This window comes from Diaphorina citri, unplaced genomic scaffold (genome assembly GCF_000475195.1).
Source record: "Diaphorina citri unplaced genomic scaffold, Diaci psyllid genome assembly version 1.1 scaffold143, whole genome shotgun sequence".
NCBI classification, from domain to species: Eukaryota; Metazoa; Arthropoda; class Insecta; order Hemiptera; family Psyllidae; genus Diaphorina; species Diaphorina citri.
Window position 1 is genome coordinate 218,467 of NW_007377580.1, and position 24,359 is coordinate 242,825.

The following is a 24,359-nucleotide window of genomic DNA, read 5'->3' on the forward strand; positions in this document are numbered from 1 at the left end:
GGTAACCTTGCGCGACCTAATTTGTTAGACACGATATCTAAGAAATATAGGGATAGATCTATAATAACAAAAGAAGATAAAGAGGGACTTGTATCCGATGAAGAAGGCTAAGGAGGTATTTGTCTCAACACATATCTGAAACAGAAAGACAAAATCATACCAGGTTAGTTTTCGTCAAAGTAAGTACCTACTGGACTCAAATGGAGTGAGTATGGAAGACTGTCTATTCTTGCTTGTCGATTGGCTAACTCCTTAAGTTGCTTTCAATAAGGGCTGGTACCGGGTACCTTAATGAAACTTGTGTAATAAATAAAACCATGTAACAATGGTAGGTTGGGCAACCGCAACTAGCATTTTTCCAAGGTATTTAAATCTAACATAGAAAAAGAAAAATTTTTCCACTTGTTCTTTCCCTGGTGTGTATTTAAAATTGCATGAGAATTGTAACTTGTTATGTACTTTTCCTGGAACTTGAAATCTGTTTCAAACTTGTAACTCTTCCCGGTATTTTAATCTGCACAAAATTGTAACCCGAACTTTTTCTTTAATTTGAATGTGCATGAAAAGTTGTGTGATTTGGTCATGGTTGGTTTTGGGTTTTCTCCTTTCAATTTTTGCAAAACAAAGCCTAATGCTGCTTCAGTTCATTTTTGCTTTCAGACAGAATTGCCAACTACACTACCCCAAGTAACCAGTGGCATGTTTAACTCCATACACAAAAAGCCCACTCCGAAGCTTAGGTGTAGGGGCAGACAGCCCTAAAGGATGGGTTAAGCTACTACGAATCTACAACCAGTGGCATTCTTCAGACAGAATTTCCTACTATACCCCAGTGGCGGACTTACCGTTATGGACTCGGGTTGTCTTGCAGACTATCATCGCTCTCCAGGTAGGTAACATAGGAGTCAGTAGAGTCAGGATGGGCCATATCCCCGGGCGTGGGGCCCATGTCATGCGGTGGGGGAGGACCATGGCCTAGCTCGTAGCCGTGCATCTGAAATCAAACATGAAATTATAAGCACAGGGAGGAAATTGTTTGTCCCCTGAAAATCGGTTATAGGTATTAATCGTATTTCGTGGAAGACTATGTTAGTTAGATAGTTAGTGATTGTTTGACTCCTGAAAATCTCGTATTTCGTGCGAGGCTGCGTTAGTGATGAAATCTGGTTCAGTGAAACATAGCTTAAAAGACGGTACCCACCCTACTTCTATTGTCATATTATCCTATTTTAGACCAAGTAATGACATCTAATTTTATTTCATGATGGAGAGCAAAAAATTATCAGAATCTGCATGAACATAACATTATCTAAAGCCGTAAACAGAGCGAGCATTTAAATACCAACAACATTCGTATATTTGCAATTCCGATTTGTTGGACTTAACCATGTCTCCTTAACAAATGATTGAGATAAATCCAATTCTCGATTAACCTCAGAATTGGATTAATCTCAATCTCGTCCTAATCCGACTCATTAATGCCCGACATAAAGTTAAATTAATATAAAGGCATAATTACACTGAGGCAATATCATACCATGCTGGAAAAGTCTGAACAAGATTTTGCAGTTGATATGGTTTTGAAGCCTTGAAGCATACTATTGCGTACCTACTATAAATGTTAAATTAATGTAAAGGCAGAATTACACCGAGGCAACAATATAGCATGCTGAAAAAGTCTGGTAAATATTTTGCATTGGATTGGAGCATTGTTCTTGAAGCATACTATGATGGTACATGTTGCCTTGAAGTATGTTTCTTATTGCTTCAGGCCGGGGGCCACAAAGTGATTTTAAACGCAGTTTAAATTTTAAAACTCCGTTTAAGCAAGCTGATTGGTTGAAATTTTTAAACATCAACCAATCAGATTTGCTTAAACCGAGTTTAAAACTTAAACGGAGTGCAAACTCACTTTGTGGTCCCCAAGATCGGAAGAGCGGTTCAGCACTAGCCTCAGTGTAAATCGCCTTAAGGAATTGTAGTAATACTCACTTGACTAACTAAATGCTGGAACGGAGCCGCAGACGGGTCCAGTCGGTCCAAATCCGTGTGTAAGGCAAAATCAGACAGCGCTTTCCACGGAGGTTGATATGAGGTGACTTCCAGAGCGTTCATTCCAATGGGACTATCATGCCGAACTGGACTGGATGCTACCATGGGGATGCCTTGCATGCTACCGTAACCCATCTTCCTGCCATCCTGCAACAAATACTGTCATGCTGGTAATGATATCCACTACGCCGCGTGAGATTCGATAATATTAGATACATATCTACCTAGACTTAGGTGTAGGGGCCACTGCCCCAAGATATGAGTTAAAAACTTATACGAATCTACCTACTAAATTGAAGTTCATGTTCGTATATTTATAAATATCTACGATATAAACTAAATTTTAGTCTGTCTCGGTGGTGTAGTGGTCAAGGTGCTGGTCTGTTTAACATGAGGGCTGCACCGTCCCAAACCGCAGTCAGCCATCATGAGGATCTCTAGTTAGCCAGGCTGGTTTGGCTGCTCTGATCCTTATTTATAGGCCCCAGCAAAACACTGGTCTGCTCCCTGTTTAAAGTCCTTCAGCTGTCGATTTGTTTTCCGAGCCGATAGCCTAATCTCATCCGTATTGGCAAAATTGTCAGCACCTAAATGTTCAAAACGTTCACTCTGTATACACAATGCACTACATCATACTCATACACGGGTATAGTATTTCATGATTCTCATTGGTTCTTATTTAAATTCACCCCTCTCATTTCCATCACATCGTATGTTTCCATTCCTCGTAATTCGTAGCCCCCCCTGATGTACTCCTACCCATGCGCCCTAGTTGCTTCCTTCGTCTTCCACTTAGTTTCGGAGACATTAATTTACATTATTTTCCTTCGTATATAAATATATTTCGAGCATATCCATTTATCTATGGATATTGGAATTTTTATACAGCTAAAAAATAGAGCGGTGGAAGACAAGGGTCCAAAAAAAGCGACGAAGCGCTCTATTATTACATGTGATTGTTTGACTCCTGAAAATCTCGTATTTCGTGCGTGATGAAATCTGGTTCAGTGAAACATAGCTTAAAAGACGGTACCCATCCTACTTCTATTGTCATATTATCCTGTTTTAGACCAAGTAATGACATCTCCTAATTTTATTTCATGATAGAGAGCAAAAAATTATCAGAATCTGCATGAACATAACATTATCTAAAGCCGTAAACAGAGCGAGCATTTAAATACCAACAACATTCGTATATTTGCAATGCCGATTTGTTGGACTTAACCATGTCTCCTTAACAAATGATTGAGATAAATCCAATTCTCGATTAACCTCAGAATTGGATTAATCTCAATTATCTAAAGCCGTAAACAGAGCGAGCATTTAAATAACAACATTCGTATATTTGCAATTCCGATTTGTTGGACTTAACCATGTCTCCTTAACAAATGATTGAGATAAATCCAATTCTCGATTAACCTCAGAATTGGATTAATCTCAATCTCGTCCTAATCCGACTCATTAATGCCCGACATAAAGTTAAATTAATATAAAGGCATAATTACACTGAGGCAATATCATACCATGCTGGAAAAGTCTGAACAAGATTTTGCAGTTAATATGGTTTTGAAGCCTTGAAGCATACTATTGCGTACTTACTATAAATGTTAAATTAATGTAAAGGCAGAATTACACCGAGGCAACAATATAGCATGCTGAAAAAGTCTGGTAAATATTTTGCATTGACTCTTCCATCAATGAGATCGTCCATTGTTTGATTCAATAATCTCTTTTCTTTAATTAAATACATGGGCTGTTGGTTGGTTCACAAGTTTTGTTCGATTGCTTTTATTAGAACATCGATAAAATGGAGCTTGTACTTTCTTCAGTGAGTGATGAAATTGGATTAAATACGGAGAGTATCAAAAGGCGTTTTGTACTAAGGAGAGAAATTTTTGTTGTATATTTGATAAGGAACTCGTATTCACCTACTATAACTTATCATGCATCCATTATTCTTAACGAAGTCCCTTGTTGGAAAATCGACTGATCCTCAACAAACCATCTTACTAGAAGAAGCAGTTCCCATTTCCTTACTCCCATTCACATAAATACAGTATGATGGAGAGAGCAAATAATAATAACAAGGATTCATTCCTTATCACGAGTGATTTAATCTTCAGATGTGGGGAAAGCCAGGGAGAGGGAGTGCCCGACATAAAGTTAGATTAATATAAAGGCAGAAATACACTGAGGCAATATCATACCATGCTGGAAAAGTCTGAACAAGATTTTGCAGTTGATATGGTTTTGAAGCCTTGAAGCATACTATTGCGTACCTACTATAAATGTTAAATTAATGTAAAGGCAGAATTACACCGAGGCAACAATATAGCATGCTGAAAAAGTCTGGTAAATATTTTGCATTGGATTGGAGCATTGTTCTTGGAGCATACTATGATAGTACAAACATGTTGCCTTGAAGTATGTTTCATATTGCATCAGGCCGGGGGCCATAAAGTGATTTTAAACGCCGTTTAAGTTTTAGAACTCCGTTGGTACATGTTGCCTTGAAGTATGTTTCTTATTGCTTCAGGCCGGGGGCCACAAAGTGATTTTAAACGCAGTTTAAATTTTAAAACTCCGTTTAAGCAAGCTGATTGGTTGAAATTTTTAAACATCAACCAATCAGATTTGCTTAAACCGAGTTTAAAACTTAAACGGAGTGCAAACTCACTTTGTGGTCCCCAGCCTCAGTGTAAATCGCCTTGAGGAATTGTAGTAATACTCACTTGACTAACTAAATGCTGGAACGGAGCCGCAGACGGGTCCAGTCGGTCCAAATCCGTGTGTAAGGCAAAATCAGACAGCGGAACTCCGTTTAAGCAAGCTGATTGGCTGAAATTTTTAAACATCAACCAATCAGATTTTCTTAAACCGAGTTTAAAACTTAAACGGAGTTTAAACTCACTTTGTGGTCCCCAGCCTCAGTGTAAATCGCCTTGAGGAATTGTAGTTATATACTCACTTGACTAACTAAATGCTGGAACGGAGCCGCAGACGGGTCCAGTCGGTCCAAATCCGTGTGTAAGGCAAAATCAGACAGCGGCCAATGGGACTATCATGCCGAACAGGACTGGATGCTACCATGGGGATGCCTTGCATGCTACCGTAACCCATCTTCCTGCCATCCTGCAACAAATACTGTCATGCTGTTAATGATATCCACTACGCCGCGTGAGATTCGATAATATTAGATACATAATATCTACCTAGGCTTTTGTGTAGGGGCCACTGCCCCAAGGTATGAGTTAAAAACTTATACGAATCTACCTACTAAATTGAAGTTCATGTTCGTATATTTATAAATATCTACGATATAAACTAAATTTTTAACAGCCTTTTCATGAGGGAGGAGAGCTCCAATACCTGATATTTACGTATAATAAGATCTGCTATTCAAAAAGGAGATAGGTTGTTAGGTACTTTGAAATCAGTGGTAAAAAAAAAAGCTTCAATCATTGGTTTGAAAATGGTTCTTATTCAAGTTCTTCTAGTAGGTATTTTATTTCCATCATCTTGTCTCAGAGTCAAACAACATTAAACAATTAATCATTCATGTGAAGATGTCAACAATAATTTTTCCTACAGAACTATTGGTACAAGTTGAAAATATATTGAAGCTCAATTGTATGGAAACTCATAAAGAACAATTGCCTGCTAATTGTAACCCACAGTACCAGAAGACTGCAAGCCTCCGTATAGTCACTGACAGAGGGTGAGGTTTCACTTTATTGAGTTTTCATAGCAGTACGTGTGCCGTGCACTCAACCTTCACGCTCAAAAGCCTCTTGAAACTCACAGAGGGTGAGGTTTCACTTTATTGAGTTTTCATAGCAGTACGTGTGCCGTGCACTCAACCTTCACGCTCAAAAGCCTCTTGAAACTCGAAACAAACGCTTGAATAAGCTTTTAATACCATCGCGTATAGGTATTTGGAAATTATACTGCTGACAGCGTATAAGAAATCAATTAAAGGCTTTATCATCACGGCAGTGCGTGTATTTTTCAACCTTCACGCTCAAAAGCCTCTTGAAACTCGAAACAAACGCTTGACTGAGCTTTTAATAGCATCGCGTATAGGTATTTGGAAATTATACTGCTGACAGCGTATAAGAAATCAATTAAAGGCTTTATCATCACGGCAGTGCGTGTATTTTTTACACGCGGATGTATCGTTTGTAGTCCTGGGACTTCCGGGCTGGGGTGTTTATTTTGGTCCCCGTACAGCGTACAGATCTAGTAAATGTTCAGTTTCATCAGGTGTTACGAAATACGAGGTCCAAGATGGATTTAAATCGGATTTAGCTCATATAAATATATGATGTTGGTGGTGACTGAGCTTTTAATACCATCGCGTAGGTATTTGGAAATTATACTGCCGACAGCGTATAAGAAATCAATTAAAGGCTTTATCATCACGGCAGTGCGTGTATTTTTTACACGCGGATATATCGTTTGTAGTCCTGGGACTTCCGGGCTGGGGTGTATAAGTCCCCGTACAGCGTACAGATCTAGTAAATGTTCACTTGAAACTTTAATTTCAGTTTCATCAGGTGTTACGAAATACGAGGTCCAAGATGGATTTAAATCGGATTTAGCTCATATAAATATATGATGTTGGTGGTGATTGTAGAGTGCATATGTATGTCCTAAGGCCTTAAACATTAAACTCGCCTAAGGGGGAACATCATGACTAACAATAAACAGATTACATACGAGTATTAGCATTTGAAACACCTTAGGTACCTACATTTCCATCCTGAATTTACATCCCCTGTAAACTTTAAAACCCCTGTAACAAAACTTGCACACAATTATGAAAATTGCTTCAGGATTAAGCTTGGACCAGGTTTAGAGGGACAGGAATCTCTGGAACACAAAAGATATTTAGGAGCTAGGTGTTCATTTATGAATGAACTTCTAATCATGTCCAGCTATGTTAGTTAGATAGTTGAATCGTTCCCAAGAAGAACGGCCTATGTGATTTTTGCTACTTTTCAGGAGAGACATTTTAATACAGTGATGTGGACAGACCTTTTTTCGTTTCAATGCTACATACAGCACATATACAGTCTTGTAGATATAGGTACGCCGTACTAAGGTAGGTTAGCTGAGGTTTTAATGATATTTCAAATTAGTCCCAGGCATGACTTTATATTACGTAAGAAGGATCAATCCGAGATTTATCTTGTGTTAAGGTAAGCAGGATTTGCGTAAGACAAAAGGGATTTTCAATGTAAATACCTCGTTTCAATGCTACATACAGCACATATACAGTCTTGTAGATATAGGTACGCCGTACTAAGGTAGTTTAGCTGAGGTTTTAATGATATTTCAAATTTGTCCCAGGCATGACTTTACATTACGTAAGAAGGATCAATCCGAGATTTATCTTGTGTTAAGGTAAGCAGGATTTGCGTAAGACAAAAGGGATTTTCAATGTAAATACGATCTTTTGTTTGCAGCGTTTGAAAAGCTTATGGCTTTATTTTGGATTATTTTTCTGCGTCTTCTGGAGTTGTGTTGAGTATAGTTTTGATGTCACTCGTAATATATTTGTTTATGTACAAAAGTAGAGGAGTATGTTCATGAATGATGGAAGGATTCGCACAGTCTACGAAAGATGACCGTGTAAGAAGTGAGAAGAAAACCCCTACGAAAATGTTTCTACCTATGTACCTATCCCAAAACTTGTATCCGTCTGGAATCCCTAGCAAAACAAGATGAGCTCTGTACTTGTGCGTCCTATGCCTCCTCTGAAACCGAGCTTGAGAAAGATCAAACAATGTTTAGCCTTGAACCGGTTTGTTGCAAGCTCATTGTATACCAAACCGAATGCGTTTGTTTATGTACAAAAGTAGAGGAGTATGTTCATGAATGATGGAAGGATTCGTTCAGTCCACGAAAGATGACCGTGAAAGAAGTGAGAAGAAAAAGAAAGCCCCTACGAAAATGTTACTACCTATGTACCTATCCCAAAACTTGTATCCGTCTGGAATCCCTAGCAAAACAATATGAACTCTGTACTTGTGCGTCCTATGTCTCCTCTGAAACCGAGCTTGAGAAAGATCAAACAATGTTTAGCCTTGAACCGGTTTGTTGCAAGCTCATTGTATACCAAACCGAATGCAGCCGCCATAGCTCAGATTATCGCACCGCCATTTTGTTCAATAAATTATTATTATTTTTTTTATACTAACTTTTCAAATTGAAATTCTTTCTCATCTGTGTGCTGTGTCGGTACAATTTAAATTTTAATTTATTGTAATTGTAAGATTTTTTTAGTCGACGACTCCACTGTAGCTATATTATCTAAGTATGAGGATACCAGAGGAAATTTGAATTTTATGCAGACAATGTTTGCATCTGTTCTGATTTATTCCAGTTGAAATGTTCATGATGGCATTAGAGTTTTACGCCAAGACTTGGGAATTTTATGCAGACAATGTTTGCATCTGTTCTGATTTATTCCAGTTGAAATGTTCATGATGGCATTAGAGGTTTACGCCAAGACTTGGCACAACAAAAAATTGAAGAACCTCAGAAAATTCGCCTGTAAACAGAAATGATCTAGTGAAGGAGTGAATTCTTCATTTCTCAAATGAGTAGGTGTTCCTTGTCTCTAGATCTAGAAATACCTATCCAAGACTTGGCACAACAAAAAATTGAAGAACCTCAGAAAATTCGCTTGTAAACAGAAATGATCTAGTGAAGGAGTGAATTCTTCATTTCTCAAATGAGTAGGTGTTCCTTGTCTCTAGATCTAGAAATACCTATTTTGAATATTTGTATCTCTGATACTTTGCTCATAATTTTGTTCTAATCTGAATAGTTCAGTTTGTTGTTTTGATAACTTTCTGCGCTGTCTATGTCTGTCGTTTACATCAAAAAGTATGCCGAAAAATAAAGAAACGGGACTCCCCCTAAAGTTGGAAGCTACTTACTTTTTCCTGCTGCAGTTGTTGTTTCATGGCGAGGGCTCGTTTCTTGTCTTTGCATCTTTTGTTTTGAAACCAGACCCGTATGACACGTATCTCTGATACTTTGCTCATAATTTTGTTCTAATCTGAATAGTTCAGTTTGTTGTTTTGATAACTTTCTGTGCTATCTATGTCTGTCGTTTACATGAAAAATTATGCAACGAGAAAAATAAAGAAACGGGACTCCCCCTAAAGTTGGAAGCTACTCACTTTTTCCTGCTGCAGTTGTTGTTTCATGGCGAGGGCTCGTTTCTTGTCTTTGCATCTTTTGTTTTGAAACCAGACCCGTATGACACGAGGTGACAGGTTGGTCATTTCTACTAGTTGTTCTTTCATTAAGGCATCAGGTCTAGGGTTGGCGTTGTAGCACGTCCTCAGGGTGTGAAGTTGCTTCTCATTGAGCACGGTTCGAACCCGCGTAGGTTTGCCATCACCGCCGGACACTTTGCCTGACGAACTCGTCCTAGAAATAGGTTGGTCATTTCTACTAGTTGTTCTTTCATTAAGGCATCAGGTCTCGGGTTGGCGTTGTAGCATGTCCTCAGGGTATGAAGTTGCTTCTCATTGAGCACGGTTCGAACCCGCGTAGGTTTGCCATCACCGCCGGACACTTTGCCTGACGAACTCGTCCTAGAAACTATGCCACCCTTTGTTGAGCCTGACTCGGAAGAATCTGAAATCATAGAGAAGAGGCGAACAAGGTTAGGACTCGAGTTGAGTTAGATTAGATTTGTACAGTGCTTGCTTTTCTGGACTCAGGGACCCTGAGACGAATGTTTCGACCCATTTCCCGATTTTGAACATTTGGGTCGCGGAGTTTTGACAAGTATCAAAATCGAACTGTAGCTCTTCCGGGAGGTTTGAACTTGAACGTTAGTCTTGCTATAATGAATTGAAATGAATGGGTGTGAATGTGAGGTATGAATAAACTTAAGACTAACAAGTGCACTACTTAGTGTCAATCTGTTGGCATCACGTGATTTTCTCACCAGGAGGGAGGAAAGCCACGTGAAGCAATTCTCACGTTACTGTGAACAGAGAGAGGGGCGCCTGTGTTGACACTTTTACTCAAAGTTCAATTGCCATAATAATATGTTTCAGTTCTCATGAGGAGACAGTGGTCTTTGTTAGTGAACAGCACATCAGAACTCGGCTTTTGAAAAAGGGAATGATTACAGCACTGGCCAAATCGGAAGTTCTTTAGAAATCCAGAGTTCTTAGTGATTGTCATAGTTCTTATTGGTTGTCATATTGATTCTGGGGACTCTTCCACCAATGAAATCGTCCATTGTTTGATTCAATAATCTCTTTTCTTTAATTAAATACATGGGCTGTTGGTTGGTTCACAAATTTTGTTCGATTGCTTTTACGTATATTAGAACATCGATAAAATGGAGCTTGTACTTTCTTCAGTGATGAAATTGGGTTAAATACGGAGAGTATCAAAAGGCGTTTGTACTAAGGAGAGAATTTTTTTTTGTATATTCCATAAGGAACACGTATTCACCTACTATAACTAATCCATTAACATCCATTATTCTTAACGAAGTCCCTTGTTGGAAAATCCCTTTCCACAACAAAATCGACTGATCCTCAACAAACCGTCTTACTAGAAAAAGCAATTCCCATTTCCTTACTCCCATTCACATAAATACAGTATAATGGAGAGAGCAAATAATAATAACAAGGATTCATTCCTTATCACGAGTGATTTAATCTTCAGATGTGGGGAAAGCCAGGGAGAGGGAGGCGAAATGGCAGCCCAACGTGTCAGTGAAATTATTCGGAAAATTATCATCCGCCAGTTTTATGATCTAGCAGCGTCCATGATGTTTTACAGCAATCAAATCATTGATTTCAATCATAATTATGATTGGAATTATCATTTATTTCCTCTGCTTACTAGTCTTACTACCAATTTTCTGTTTTCTGTTTGATCATGGAATTTCCAACCCATGACGGAATTGAAAATATGTATATTGCCTATTTCATAATATTAAATTGAAAGTAGGTATTAGGTGCTTAATTCTTCAATCATAATTGTGATTGGAATTATCATTTAATTAATTCCTCTGCTTACTAGTCTTACTACCAATTTTCTGTTTGATCGTGGAATTTCCAACCCATGACGGAATTGAAAATATGTATATTGCCTATTTCATAATATTAAATTGAAAGTAGGTATTAGGTGCTTAATTAATTATAATAATTAATGTTGTGTTCTGAACAGCCTTTTCATGAGGGAGGAGAGCTCCAATACCTGATATTTACGTATAATAAGATCTGCTATTCAAAAAGGAGATAGGTTGTTAGGTACTTTGAAATCAGTGGTAAAAAAAAAAGCTTCAATCATTGGTTTGAAAATGGTTCTTATTCAAGTTCTTCTAGTAGGTATTTTATTTCCATCATCTTGTCTCAGAGTCAAACAACATTAAACAATTAATCATTCATGTGAAGATGTCAACAATAATTTTTCCTACAGAACTATTGGTACAAGTTGAAAATATATTGAAGCTCAATTGTATGGAAACTCATAAAGAACAATTGCCTGCTAATTGTAACCCACAGTACCAGAAGACTGCAAGCCTCCGTATAGTCACTGGCAGAGGGTGAGGTTTCACTTTATTGAGTTTTCATAGCAGTACGTGTGCCGTGCATTCAACCTTCACGCTCAAAAGCCTCTTGAAACTCGAAACAAACGCTTGACTGAGCTTTTAATAGCATCGCGTATAGGTATTTGGAAATTATACTGCTGACAGCGTATAAGAAATCAATTAAAGGCTTTATCATCACGGCAGTGCGTGTATTTTTTACACGCGGATGTATCGTTTGTAGTCCTGGGACTTCCGGGCTGGGGTGTTTATTTTGGTCCCCGTACAGCGTACAGATCTAGTAAATGTTCAGTTTCATCAGGTGTTACGAAATACGAGGTCCAAGATGGATTTAAATCGGATTTAGCTCATATAAATATATGATGTTGGTGGTGATTGTAGAGTGCATATGTCCTAAGGCCTTAAACATTAAACTCGCCTAAGGGGGAACATCATGACTAACAATAAACAGATTACATACGAGTATTAGCATTTGAAACACCTTAGGTACCTACATTTCCATCCTGAATTTACATCCCCTGTAAACTTTAAAACCCCTGTAACAAAACTTGCACACAATTATGAAAATTGCTTCAGGATTAAGCTTGGACCAGGTTTAGAGCAACAAAACTCGCACACAATTATGAAAATTGCTCCAGGATTAAGCTTGGGCCAGGTTTAGAGGGACAGGAATCTCTGGAACACAAAAGATATTTAGGAGCTAGGTGTTCATTTATGAATGAACTTCTAATCATGTCCACACACTAGTCCGTGTAGTCCTGGCAAAGAAACCCCCTGAACAGAAGGGTTGGAAAGGTATCCCTCGGTTTTAACTTTTGTGTGGAAGGGGTGATATGGAGATCAGACGGGTATGTCAATGGATCGCACAAAACTCGGAACTTTTCTGGTAAAAGAGAGATACCGATGTGTTTGAACAATTTTGAACATAACAAACTACATTTGATAGGAAGTGGAATATTTTTGGATTTTCACGGTATGAAAATTTTCAAATGAGTGTATAAGTAGGTACTTACTAAATATTTGTCAACAACATACGCATGAAGCATTGTTTATAAAATTCCTTATTGGACAGACCGTCATTGTGTAGTCGACGTGGACATATCAAAAATCCCTTAAACCAAACAATAGAATTTGTGCGTAATATAATGCTCTTATGTATATCTTATGTTTGATCTTCTTTGTTCCTATTTTTTAAATATCTCACACTTTGATATTTATCAACAGGTAATTTTCCTGTACCACTGAGTTGGTTCCCCAGGGGTAGCTTCCAAATATGGAGATCAGACGGGTATGTCACTGGATCGCACAAAACTCGGAACTTTTCAGGTAAAAGAGAGATACCGATGTGTTTGAACAATTTTGAACATAACAAAATATATTTGATAGGAAGTTGAATATTTTTGGATTTTCACGGTATGAAAATTTTCAAATGAGTGTATAAGTAGGTACTTACCTACTAAATATTTGTCAACAACATACGCATGAAGCATTGTTTATAAAATTCCTTATTGGACAGACCGTCATTGTGTAGTTGACGTGGACATATCAAAAATCCCTTAAACCAAACAATAGAATTTGTGCGTAATATAATGCTCTTATGTATATCTTATGTTTGATCTTCGCCGTGTAAGAAGTGAGAAGAAAACCCCTACGAAAATGTTTCTACCTATGTACCTATCCCAAAACTTGTATCCGTCTGGAATCCCTAGCATTTTCTGTAATCACTACGGGCTAAAAAATTCCCGGAGGGACGGACCCTGCTTGTTTGTTTGATCATGGAATTTCCAACCCATGACGGAATTGAAAATTTGTATATTGCCCATTTCATAATATTAACTTGAAAATAGGTATTAGGTACTTAATTAATTATAATAATTGATGTTGTGTTCTGAACAGCCTTTTCATGAGGGAGGAGAGCTCCAATACCTGATATTTACGTATCTATAATAAGATCTGCTATTAAAAAAGGAGATGGGTTGTTAGGTACTTTGAAATCAGTGGTAAAAAAAGTTTCAATCATTGGTTTAAAAATGGTTCTTATCCAAGTGAACAGCCTTTTCATGAGGGAGGAGAGCTCCAATACCTGATATTTACGTATAATAAGATCTGCTTTTAAAAAAGGAGATGGGTTGTTAGGTACTTTGAAATCAGTGGTAAAAAAAGTTTCAATCATTGGTTTAAAAATGGTTCTTATCCAAGTTCTTCTAGTAGGTATCTTATTTCCATCATCTTGTCTCAGAGTCAAACAACATTAAACAATTAATCATTCATGTGAAGATGTCAACAATAATTTTTCCTACAGAACTATTGGTACAAGTTGAAAATATATTGAAGCTCAATTGTATGGAAACTCATAAAGAACAATTGCCTGCTAATTGTAACCCACAGTACCAGAAGACTGCAAGCCTCCGTATAGTCACTGACAGAGGGTGAGGTTTCACTTTATTGAGTTTTCATAGCAGTACGTGTGCCGTGCATTCAACCTTCACGCTCAAAAGCCTCTTGAAACTCGAAACAAACGCTTGACTGAGCTTTTAATAGCATCGCGTATAGGTATTTGGAAATTATACTGCTGACAGCGTATAAGAAATCAATTAAAGGCTTTATCATCACGGCAGTGCGTGTATTTTTTACACGCGGATTTATCGTTTGTAGTCCTGGGACTTCCGGGCTGGGGTGTTTATTTTGGTCCCCGTACAGCGTACAGATCTAGTAAATGTTCAGTTTCATCAGGTGTTACGAAATACGAGGTCCAAGATGGATTTAAATCGGATTTAGCTCATATAAATATATGATGTTGGTGGTGATTGTAGAGTGCATATGTATGTCCTAAGGCCTTAAACATTAAACTCGCCTAAGGGGGAACATCATGACTAACAATAAACAGATTACATACGAGTATTAGCATTTGAAACACCTTAGGTACCTACATTTCCATCCTGAATTTACATCCCCTGTAAACTTTAAAACCCCTGCAACAAAACTCGCACACAATTATGAAAATTGCTCCAGGATTAAGCTTGGGCCAGGTTTAGAGGGACAGGAATCTCTGGAACACAAAAGATATTTAGGAGCTAGGTGTTCATTTATGAATGAACTTCTAATCATGTCCACACACTAGTCCGTGTAGTCCTGGCAAAGAAACCCCCTGAACAGAAGGGTTGGAAAGGTATCCCTCGGTTTTAACTTTTGTGTGGAAGGGGTGATATGGAGATCAGACGGGTATGTCAATGGATCGCACAAAACTCGGAACTTTTCTGGTAAAAGAGAGATACCGATGTGTTTGAACAATTTTGAACATAACAAAATATATTTGATAGGAAGTTGAATATTTTTGGATTTTCACGGTATGAAAATTTTCAAATGAGTGTATAAGTAGGTACTTACTAAATATTTGTCAACAACATACGCATGAAGCATTGTTTATAAAATTCCTTATTGGACAGACCGTCATTGTGTAGTCGACGTGGACATATCAAAAATCCCTTAAACCAAACAATAGAATTTGTGCGTAATATAATGCTCTTATGTATATCTTATGTTTGATCTTCTTTGCTCCTATTTTTTAAATATCTCACACTTTGATATTTATCAACAGGTAATTTTCCTGTACCACTGAGTTGGTTCCCCAGGGGTAGCTTCCAATCTGGATTACATCTACCAAGTGCAAATAGCGGGAACTGACGAGGACACGAGAGATTCTCTTCTATTGTGAAAGTCAGATATCAGAGGAAGCATGTGGTAACGAGGGGAATGAGGCGCACAGTTCATTAGCTAATGGAAACATAGCAAGGAAGAGCAGGTATGCCATCGTAACGCGGGGGTTGCAATATTTATCTATAGGGTAGATCAGAAATTTTATATTTGGATAGAGGCTTTTTTCTGTTAGTTTAGGATTTTAATTAAATACAAGTTTCGTTCCGGGTTTGTTTGCTTTTGGGCTTAATACGAACGCAAATACCAGTGCCTATTTGAATAACATGATTAGGTTGTATTGACTTGTAATGGTTTTGTGGTCATTGCTGTTTTTTGATGCAATGGAAGGTAATAGATGATGTGGTTAGGGCGTTACTTAGGGTCACTGTTGAGCTCGTTACCTTAAAGATAGGAAGAATAGACTTTATAATGGTATCTACCTAATCATTCCATAGACCTAGTTTTATATTTACATACGTATCTGGGTGCATAGGTAAATCACCTACACATTTTTATTAAAGCAACTTAAAAAGCTTTTGAAATCTACATATGTACATATATCCTAAATGTTAGGTGAACTTTCTTACTACTAGGTTTTCGATTGTTTCTTTTTCATTGAACAACAAGATTACAATCCGCACAACAAGATTACAATCCCTGTAAAAAACCTAGCTCCTATTTTTTAAATATCTCACACTTTGATATTTATCAACAGGTAATTTTCCTGTACCACTGAGTTGGTTCCCCAGGGGTAGCTTCCAATCTGGATTACATCTACCAAGTGCAAATAGCGGGAACTGACGAGGACACGAGAGATTCTCTTCTATTGTGAAAGTCAGATATCAGAGGAAGCATGTGGTAACGAGGGGAATGAGGCGCACAGTTCATTAGCTAATGGAAACATAGCAAGGAAGAGCAGGTATGCCATCGTAACGCGGGGGTTGCAATATTTATCTATAGGGTAGATCAGAAATTTTATATTTGGATAGAGGCTTTTTTCTGTTAGTTTAGGATTTTAATTAAATACAAGTTTCGTTCCGGGTTTGTTTGCTTTTGGGCTTAATACGAACGCAAATACCAGTGCCTATTTGAATAACATGATTAGGTTGTATTGACTTGTAATGGTTTTGTGGTCATTGCTGTTTTTTGATGCAATGGAAGGTAATAGATGATGTGGTTAGGGCGTTACTTAGGGTCACTGTTGAGCTCGTTACCTTAAAGATAGGAAGAATAGACTTTATAATGGTATCTACCTAATCATTCCATAGACCTAGTTTTATATTTACATACGTATCTGGGTGCATAGGTAAATCACCTACACATTTTTATTAAAGCAACTTAAAAAGCTTTTGAAATCTACATATGTACATATATTCATAGGTAAATCACCTACACATTTTTATTAAAGCAACTTAAAAAGCTTTTGAAATCTACATATGTACATATATCCTACATGTTAGGTGAACTTTCGTACTACTAGGTTTTCGATTGTTTCTTTTTCATTGAACAACAAGATTACAATCCGCACAACAAGATTACAATCCCTGTAAAAAACCTAGGAACTAGGAACCCTCTTCCCTGACTGATAATTCCGTATCATAATTTCAATTTCCTCACAGAAAAAAACCTCTCGTTTTTACAAAACCAATTTTGATTTTTTACTGACCATTTCACTTGTACATTATTATGATTAGGGAAGATTAATTTGTTACCCCATGAGCGTTAACATGCAACATGATGACTAATGAAAATTAGTGAAAACACCAGCTGGCCTGATCTGATGATAACTTTGATGTACCTTTGAGTAGGGGGAAATATATGCTTGTTGTAAGTTTTTGTGACTTCAGGATAGTCAGATTGGAAAGCCTGTGAATGTCTTTATAGGCAGATGAATGATTTTCATTAGGGGTTTTTTTGCTGGTCTTTTCACGTCGGGAATTTCATTTTTTGATACCTACATATCATGATAATTTCGAGCTGATCATCTTTGCTTGAGAAAGAGTTTATGAAATTTTAGGAGAGCCCAAGTTATTTGTCCTTGGCAGGAGAGGCATTTTTTAAACAGTATTTCGTTTTAAATTCGGTAAACATTTCAAAATTTTCATCATAAAGAAAAAGAAATCGGTATAAAATCAGTCTTTACACAGACACTGTTTGTGTTGATACCTACTGAACTCTGTAAGTCGTATAATTTTTAGGCTGTTAAAATAAGTTATTAGGTACCCAAGTTGAATTTCACGATGAAACAAAAGTGGAAGACAACCGTATATAACTGTGGAAGAATTGGTAATAAAACTCGTTCTGACATGTGTGATTTCAACCGAAATAATGCTCTCACATATTACACTAATTAAGCCTAAACCAAGAAAACCAATGAAACATGAGTCGGCCTGAGTGAATTACATACGAGAAATGGTCCGAATAGTTAACAGCCTAAACCCTAAAACCACAACTCGGCGGTGTAGTGTTTAACACGCTCGTCTGGTAAACAGGGCATTCATGCTTTAAAGGTTAGGTGGTAGAGAACGCCCCAATCATCAACCTCTCATTTAGTAGTTCTTCCACTCAAAAAGGCCTTATGAATTTGGTAACCGTATAAAATAGTTACAAGTTATAATGTCTGATACAGTACTCAAAAATTGTCACCGACTTTACATTGATTTGACAAGAGCTGGTTGGTCATATGTGCTGTTTTTAAATAGGTCCCAAAAAACTCCAAGTTTGGTAAAACTTGGAGTTTTGATAAAAAAAAGCCGTATTTTTCCTGCTTGTGTACATGTACTTGTATTCTTAAGTAGTACTAGTATGGCATTATCGACTTTACATTGATTTGACAAGAGCTGGTTGGTCATATGTGCTGTTTTTAAATAGGTCCCAAAAAACTCCAAGTTTTACCAAAACTTGGAGTTTTGATAAAAAAAAGCCGTATTTTTCCTGCTTGTGTACATGTACTTGTATTCTTAAGTAGTACTAGTATGGCATTATTAGGATTATGTTCGTCATTGGAGTGTAGCACAGGAGCTGAGATATTAATATCTACTAGGTAGATATGAAACTCGTTATTCATATTTATCAAGTGCGATAAAATATTTCGGCGTTTCTTATTTGATGCCTTCGCTAATCTTTTTGTCGGATCGGTCTCAATTGTTATCATCTCAGAAAACATTGTCTCGCTTATTGAGATCGGCTTTGTCAGGCGCCAATACCTCATGTTTAGTGTTTACATTCTGATTGTAGCATTTCACATTTCAGTCTACTTTGTTCGATTGGTAGTACTATCGGATCACTATAGCTTGGTAGCAATAAGGACGAAACTCTTATAATAAAAGAGCTTAGCATATGCTAAAAGAGCATGACTTATTTACTGAATGGATGGTAGATATTAGGAAATGCCAAGTACCGTTGGGAAATAAAATAGCGAATGGTCATAGCTGCAATAATAAAGCCACTCTGTAAAATTCAAGTGATTGATTCCTTTGGCTTAGAAAAAGTTCTAAATACGTTCTGGGCGAATAAAATATTTATTATTTTCCTTAAAAAATAAAATAAAAAGGGCTCGATTTCAAGTGTCATTATGTCCCTAAATTAATTCCAAGTGCCTTCAAAGGGAACTCGTGCCGCAGTTTTTGGCAAAAAGAAATAAATTAGCCCGTATGAACCGGTTTGTACAGCAAATTGATGGACAGTATATTTTACATATTTAAATTTTGGGGTACATAATAAATTAATTAGTATGCAAGAAGGCGGTAAATTGCTAGCCCAGAAGATCAATAAATAAACAGTTGGATCTTTTATTTTCTATTTAAAGTCGATTCCAATGAGAATATTATTCCAGATATCCTTAAATGTAAATTCTTACTGGGATATTTGGGAGGATATATTCGACTTGCAGAGAGACAACCTGCAAAATATTTTAGATCAAGCTAAGGACACACGATGCGTTAATGATAATCTCAGCTATGTTATATTTGGGCTAAATATGCCCAAAAGTTACCAGTGGGTCCACAATCCACAGTGAAAAGTCAATAAAGTAAAGAGACATCCCCCCACTCCGCTTCTTTAAGCTTAGCTCTGCTCACTTCTGACGTATTTTTTATGCTCCCTCCCAATTTTTTGTCGTCAAGCATCAATTTAGTTCAAAAAATATAAAAAGAATACTAATAAAAACAAGCTCAAAAATACTATCGAGTATTTTCTTTTTTTCTTAAAGATTGTCAAAATGTTTATTTTTGTCCCCATCGAGTTAGAAGTCGGCTTCATAAAGAAAGTCAGCGCTGCTATTATGAAAACAAATATTGAGGGCCTCAAGAGCACTCGATGTCAATTCTCCTTTTTTTAACGAAAATATCTTCGCTTAGAAATTCAAAGAAGAAAGAAGTAGGTGAAGGCAAATAGTGTAGCAAGCCCGAAGGATTTTTTTTGTGATAAGACAATTTTTGTGCTGTAGGCAACCGAAAAATCTAACGGTTCAACTGGGTAACTATGTATCAGAAGGCATATTGGTATAACTGTGGAAGAATTGGTAATAAAACTCGTTCTGACATGTGTGATTTCAACCGAAATAATGCTCTCACATATTACACTAATTAAGCCTAAACCAAGAAAACCAATGAAACATGAGTCGGCCTGAGTGAATTCCATACGAGAAATGGTCCGAATAGTTAACAGCCTAAACTCTAAAACCATAACTCGGCGGTGTAGTGTTTAACACGCTCGTCTGGTAAACAGGGCATTAATGCTTTAAAGGTTAGGTGGTAGAGAACGCCCCAATCATCAACCTCTCATCTAGTAGTTCTTCTAAAAAGGCCTAATGAATTTGGTAACCGTATATAATAGTTACAAGTTATAATGTCTGATACAGTACTTAAGTGTTAACGTATATAAATTGAGTTGCTTACTGTGTGTTGTTGGAAAAATTGTCACCGACTTTACATTGATTTGACAAGAGCTGGTTGGTCATATGTGCTGTTTTTAAATAGGTTCCAAAAAAACCTCCAAGTTTGGGATCCTTGATAAAAAAAAAAGCCGTATTTTTCCTGCTTGTGTACATGTAGGTACTTGTATTCTTAAGTAGTATGGCATGATTAGGATTATGTTCGTCATTGGAGTGTAGCACAGGAGCTGAGATATTAATATCTACTAGGTAGATATGAAACTCGTTATTCATATTTATCAAGTGCGATAAAATATTTCGGCGTTTCTTATTTGATGCCTTCGCTAATCTTTTTGTCGGATCGGTCTCAATTGTTATCATCTCAGAAAACATTGTCTCGCTTATTGAGATCGGCTTTGTCAGGCGCCAATACCTCATGTTTAGTGTTTACATTCTGATTGTAGCATTTCACATTTCAGTCTACTTTGTTCGATTCGTAGTACTATCGGATCACTATAGCTTGGTAGCAATAAGGACGAAACTCTTATAATAAAAGAGCTTAGCATATGCTAAAAGAGCATGACTTATTTACTGAATGGATGGTAGATATTAGGAAATGCCAAGTACCGTTGGGAAATAAAATAGCGAATGGTCATAGCTGCAATAATAAAGCCACTCTGTAAAATTCAAGTGATTGATTCCTTTGGCTTAGTGGAGGGTAATGTCTAATGTCAAATCAGCTGTGTACATAGGTGCCTATTCCATTTTTAGATATTGAATTGAATTCAGACCCATTCCTTATATCCCATAATTAGATATCTTCTCTGGTCTCTGGATTTACATGCAAAAACAAACCAATTGAAAAGTTTTCGAGTTTCAAAGCTAGATCCTATCTTTTTATTACATTGATTTGATTCCACAGAGTATTTTTCGTGTTACCCTATAGTTTTAGTTTTTATCATTCTAAAACCTATTTAGGATAGACATGAACCTGGGTCGGCTCCATGTCAACCTATAAAATAGTTATTAGATACCTCTAATCAATATGTTAATGTGGAACCAGATCGTTGTAGCGGTCTGTTGTAGTTTTCCCCAACATTTCCTGTGTTTACAACATCGGTTATTCCTCTGTTCCAGTCTTCGTTAGGAATTTCTGTCTCTTTCCTGTGAATTAGCATTGTTAGAAGTCACTGGGAATCCATTGAGCAAGATCATTTCGTAGGGAGAAAAGATAATGAAACTATAGGTACATTGTACCGTGAATAAATTTCCATCATTACACATTGCAATTTACCCGAATTCAAGATCATCATATCACATTATATTCTTATATTGATTGGAAAAACATATGTTCTATCTTGCTGAATAATATCGCCTGTCCTTTCGATTACTGTACTTACTTATTGAATCTTCATGGTGGGTTTTACCAACCTTCTTTTTAGCCCCCAACAGCTTGTTCGCTCAACAGTTCTGTTAAGCCTATACAAATCAGATTGAACTTGGAATGACAAAATATTGGTGAAATCCACCCTCAGACTGACTTTAAAGAGGTTTTATACGCCTAACGCCTACTTGGATTGCTTTGGACTGTGGAGGCTCTACACTCTAGAAAGCCTTCTCTAGATACATATCTGGCCATGTTTGTTTTGATAAAGCAAGTGAGTTCCAAGGTGCGTACCCATGTGTATCAAAAAACTAGACAAGAATCCATGACTATGTCTTTTATTTCAAACTTCATCCATTCCGTTCAAGTAGTAAGGAGGGTGAGACTCTTTTCATGAACACTCTGTATTATCAAAATATTATTCTGTGTTTGAAATGATATGAATGTATGTAGGTGACAATGTTGTAAATAATCAAAATCAGACCCACTACAAAATATTGAGTGAAGATACTTGAGAAATAACATTGTCACCATTGAAAGTACATAATTATTTCAGCAAATATGTAACAAGCAGCAAACTTCTTCCTAGTTGTGAGACTATTTTCATTAGGGATTAAGCCCCAAGATTTTTTTTATTTAATTCACGGGAATCCTCATTTTTACAAAATTTTGTCATGAAACTGAGTTTAGAAATACCCAACTATTCTATTTTTTGATATAATGCAACAATCTATTCTATTTCTTGTAATATTTTTATTTAATAGTATTATTCTGTGTTTGAAATGATATGAATGTATGTAGGTGACAATGTTGTAAATAATCAAAATCAGACCCACTGCAAAATATTGAGTGAAGATACTTGAGAAATAACATTGTCACCATTGAAAGTACATAATTATTTCAGCAAACATGTAACAAGCAGCAAACTTCTTCCTAGTTGTGAGACTATTTTCATTAGGGATTAAGCCCCAAGATTTTTTTATTTAATTCACGGGAATCCTCATTTTTACAAAATTTTGTCTTGAAACTGAGTTTAGATGGGTATTTTTTGATATAATGCAACAGTCTATTCTATTTCTTGTAATATTTTTATTTAATACTTTTATTGGCTCAGAATCTCAGATCATAATTTCTTTCTTTATTTCTGGACATAACCCCAAGAATTTTTTATTTAATTCACGGGAAGTCCTCATTTTTACAAAATTTTGTCTTGAAACTGAGTTTAGAAATACCCAACTATTCTATTTTTTGATATAATGCAACAATCTATTCTATTTCTTGTAATATTTTTATTTAATACTTTTATTGGCTCAGAATCTCAGATCATAATTTCTTTCTTTATTTCTGGACATAAGTATATTTCTTTCTCTTACAAAACGGTATGTTGACATTGTCATAGTTCTTTCCTAGACGAAGGAAATACTTCATTATTCTTCTGTTAAGATTCCCTTCAAGCATTAATAATTCCAAAGCTGTAGCTTTCTTTAAAACAAGACTACACTTTATCTAGCCCTATGTAGCCGTGGTCAAATCGTCCATGTGTAACTTAGCGTGACAAGGAAATATCTCGGCTTTCCACATGTGAATTTTGAAAGGGATAAAATGCTTACAGGGAATGCTGCTCGGTGTTGCATTCTTCTGTTTTTACTTCGGGTTCGATTTCATTGTATTAGATTCTTTTCTCGAGAACTTTTCAAAATGAAGTGAGATCTTGTTTACAATTTCTTTGTGTAAGTTAAGATATCACGAAATTTTGTCTAAGTATATTATTGTCATGAAGCCTAACCGATTTTCTTTTACATCGGTAAATAATGCTGCCGTGCTAGTTATTTACGAGGCTGAATGTTACTTGAACTCCATACTCAACGCCGAAAACTGCTAAAAAATAAACTTTAGAATTTCTTAGTGAAACCTAATGTTATACACATTGGGTTACCGAAATTGCTTACTACTTCGTCCATAACAGTAAAGCTAAATTAACTTTAATAACAACGGAGTTTAATGGACATTAAAAAGCTCCTACGGATAACTATCTACGTATAGCGTATAGGTATAGGTAGTGTGTTCGTTCTAGGTATTTCAGTGTTATTATCATCATATTCATCCTCATGATTATTATCCAACACTCGCACCGTGCAGCTGGCCTTGTAGAAAGTAACTTTTCAATCCCTCTTTAATCACACTAAAAGCGTTTTTATATGACCCCGTAGCTTCCAATCTGGATTACATCTACCAAGTGCAAATAGCGGGAACTGACGAGGACACGAGAGATTCTCTTCTATTGTGAAAGTCAGATATCAGAGGAAGCATGTGGTAACGAGGGGAATGAAGCGCACAGTTCATTAGCTAATGGAAACATAGCAAGGAAGAGCAGGTATGCCATCGTAACGCGGGGGTTGCAATATTTATCTATAGGGTATATGACCCCCACCTCCACTTTGAGTTGTTTTTCACCGTACGAAGTATATTCGGGAAGAATAGACTTTTTTCTAAACAAACATTGCTGCACTGAAAACTTTTAGCTCCTTTCTCTTGTAGACAGTGTGTCCCAGAAGTCCTGCGTGAAACCCCTTTATCCTTAACGGCTGGAGAATTTTCAATTTTGATTGTTCTTAAAGGCAGGATTTCAATTTTATATGTTCGACTCCCTAGAAATCGATATTTTAAATTAAAATATAATGATCGGAGGTGAAACTGAATTCAGGATTGAACGGTAGAGATTGCCCTTGGCAATAATTTCGCCCGTTGTTTGTAATTTT

The 24,359-nt window shown here is 36.8% G+C and overlaps 1 protein-coding gene across 1 annotated transcript in view; it reads right to left on the reverse strand.

Annotated features, from left to right (window-relative positions):
- Positions 1-24,359, reverse strand: part of LOC103504965 (insulin gene enhancer protein isl-1-like) — a 25,609-nt gene continuing 1,250 nt past the window's right edge. Inside the window, exons 2-6 of the mRNA XM_008469270.3 lie at positions 9,661-9,708; positions 9,246-9,478; positions 1,993-2,199; positions 846-994; positions 1-135 (exon numbers count right to left, since the gene is read on the reverse strand). Coding sequence (XP_008467492.2) covers positions 848-994; positions 1,993-2,199; positions 9,246-9,478; positions 9,661-9,708 — 635 coding nt within the window. The 3' untranslated portion in view covers positions 1-135; positions 846-847. The remainder of the gene's footprint in view (positions 136-845; positions 995-1,992; positions 2,200-9,245; positions 9,479-9,660; positions 9,709-24,359) is intronic.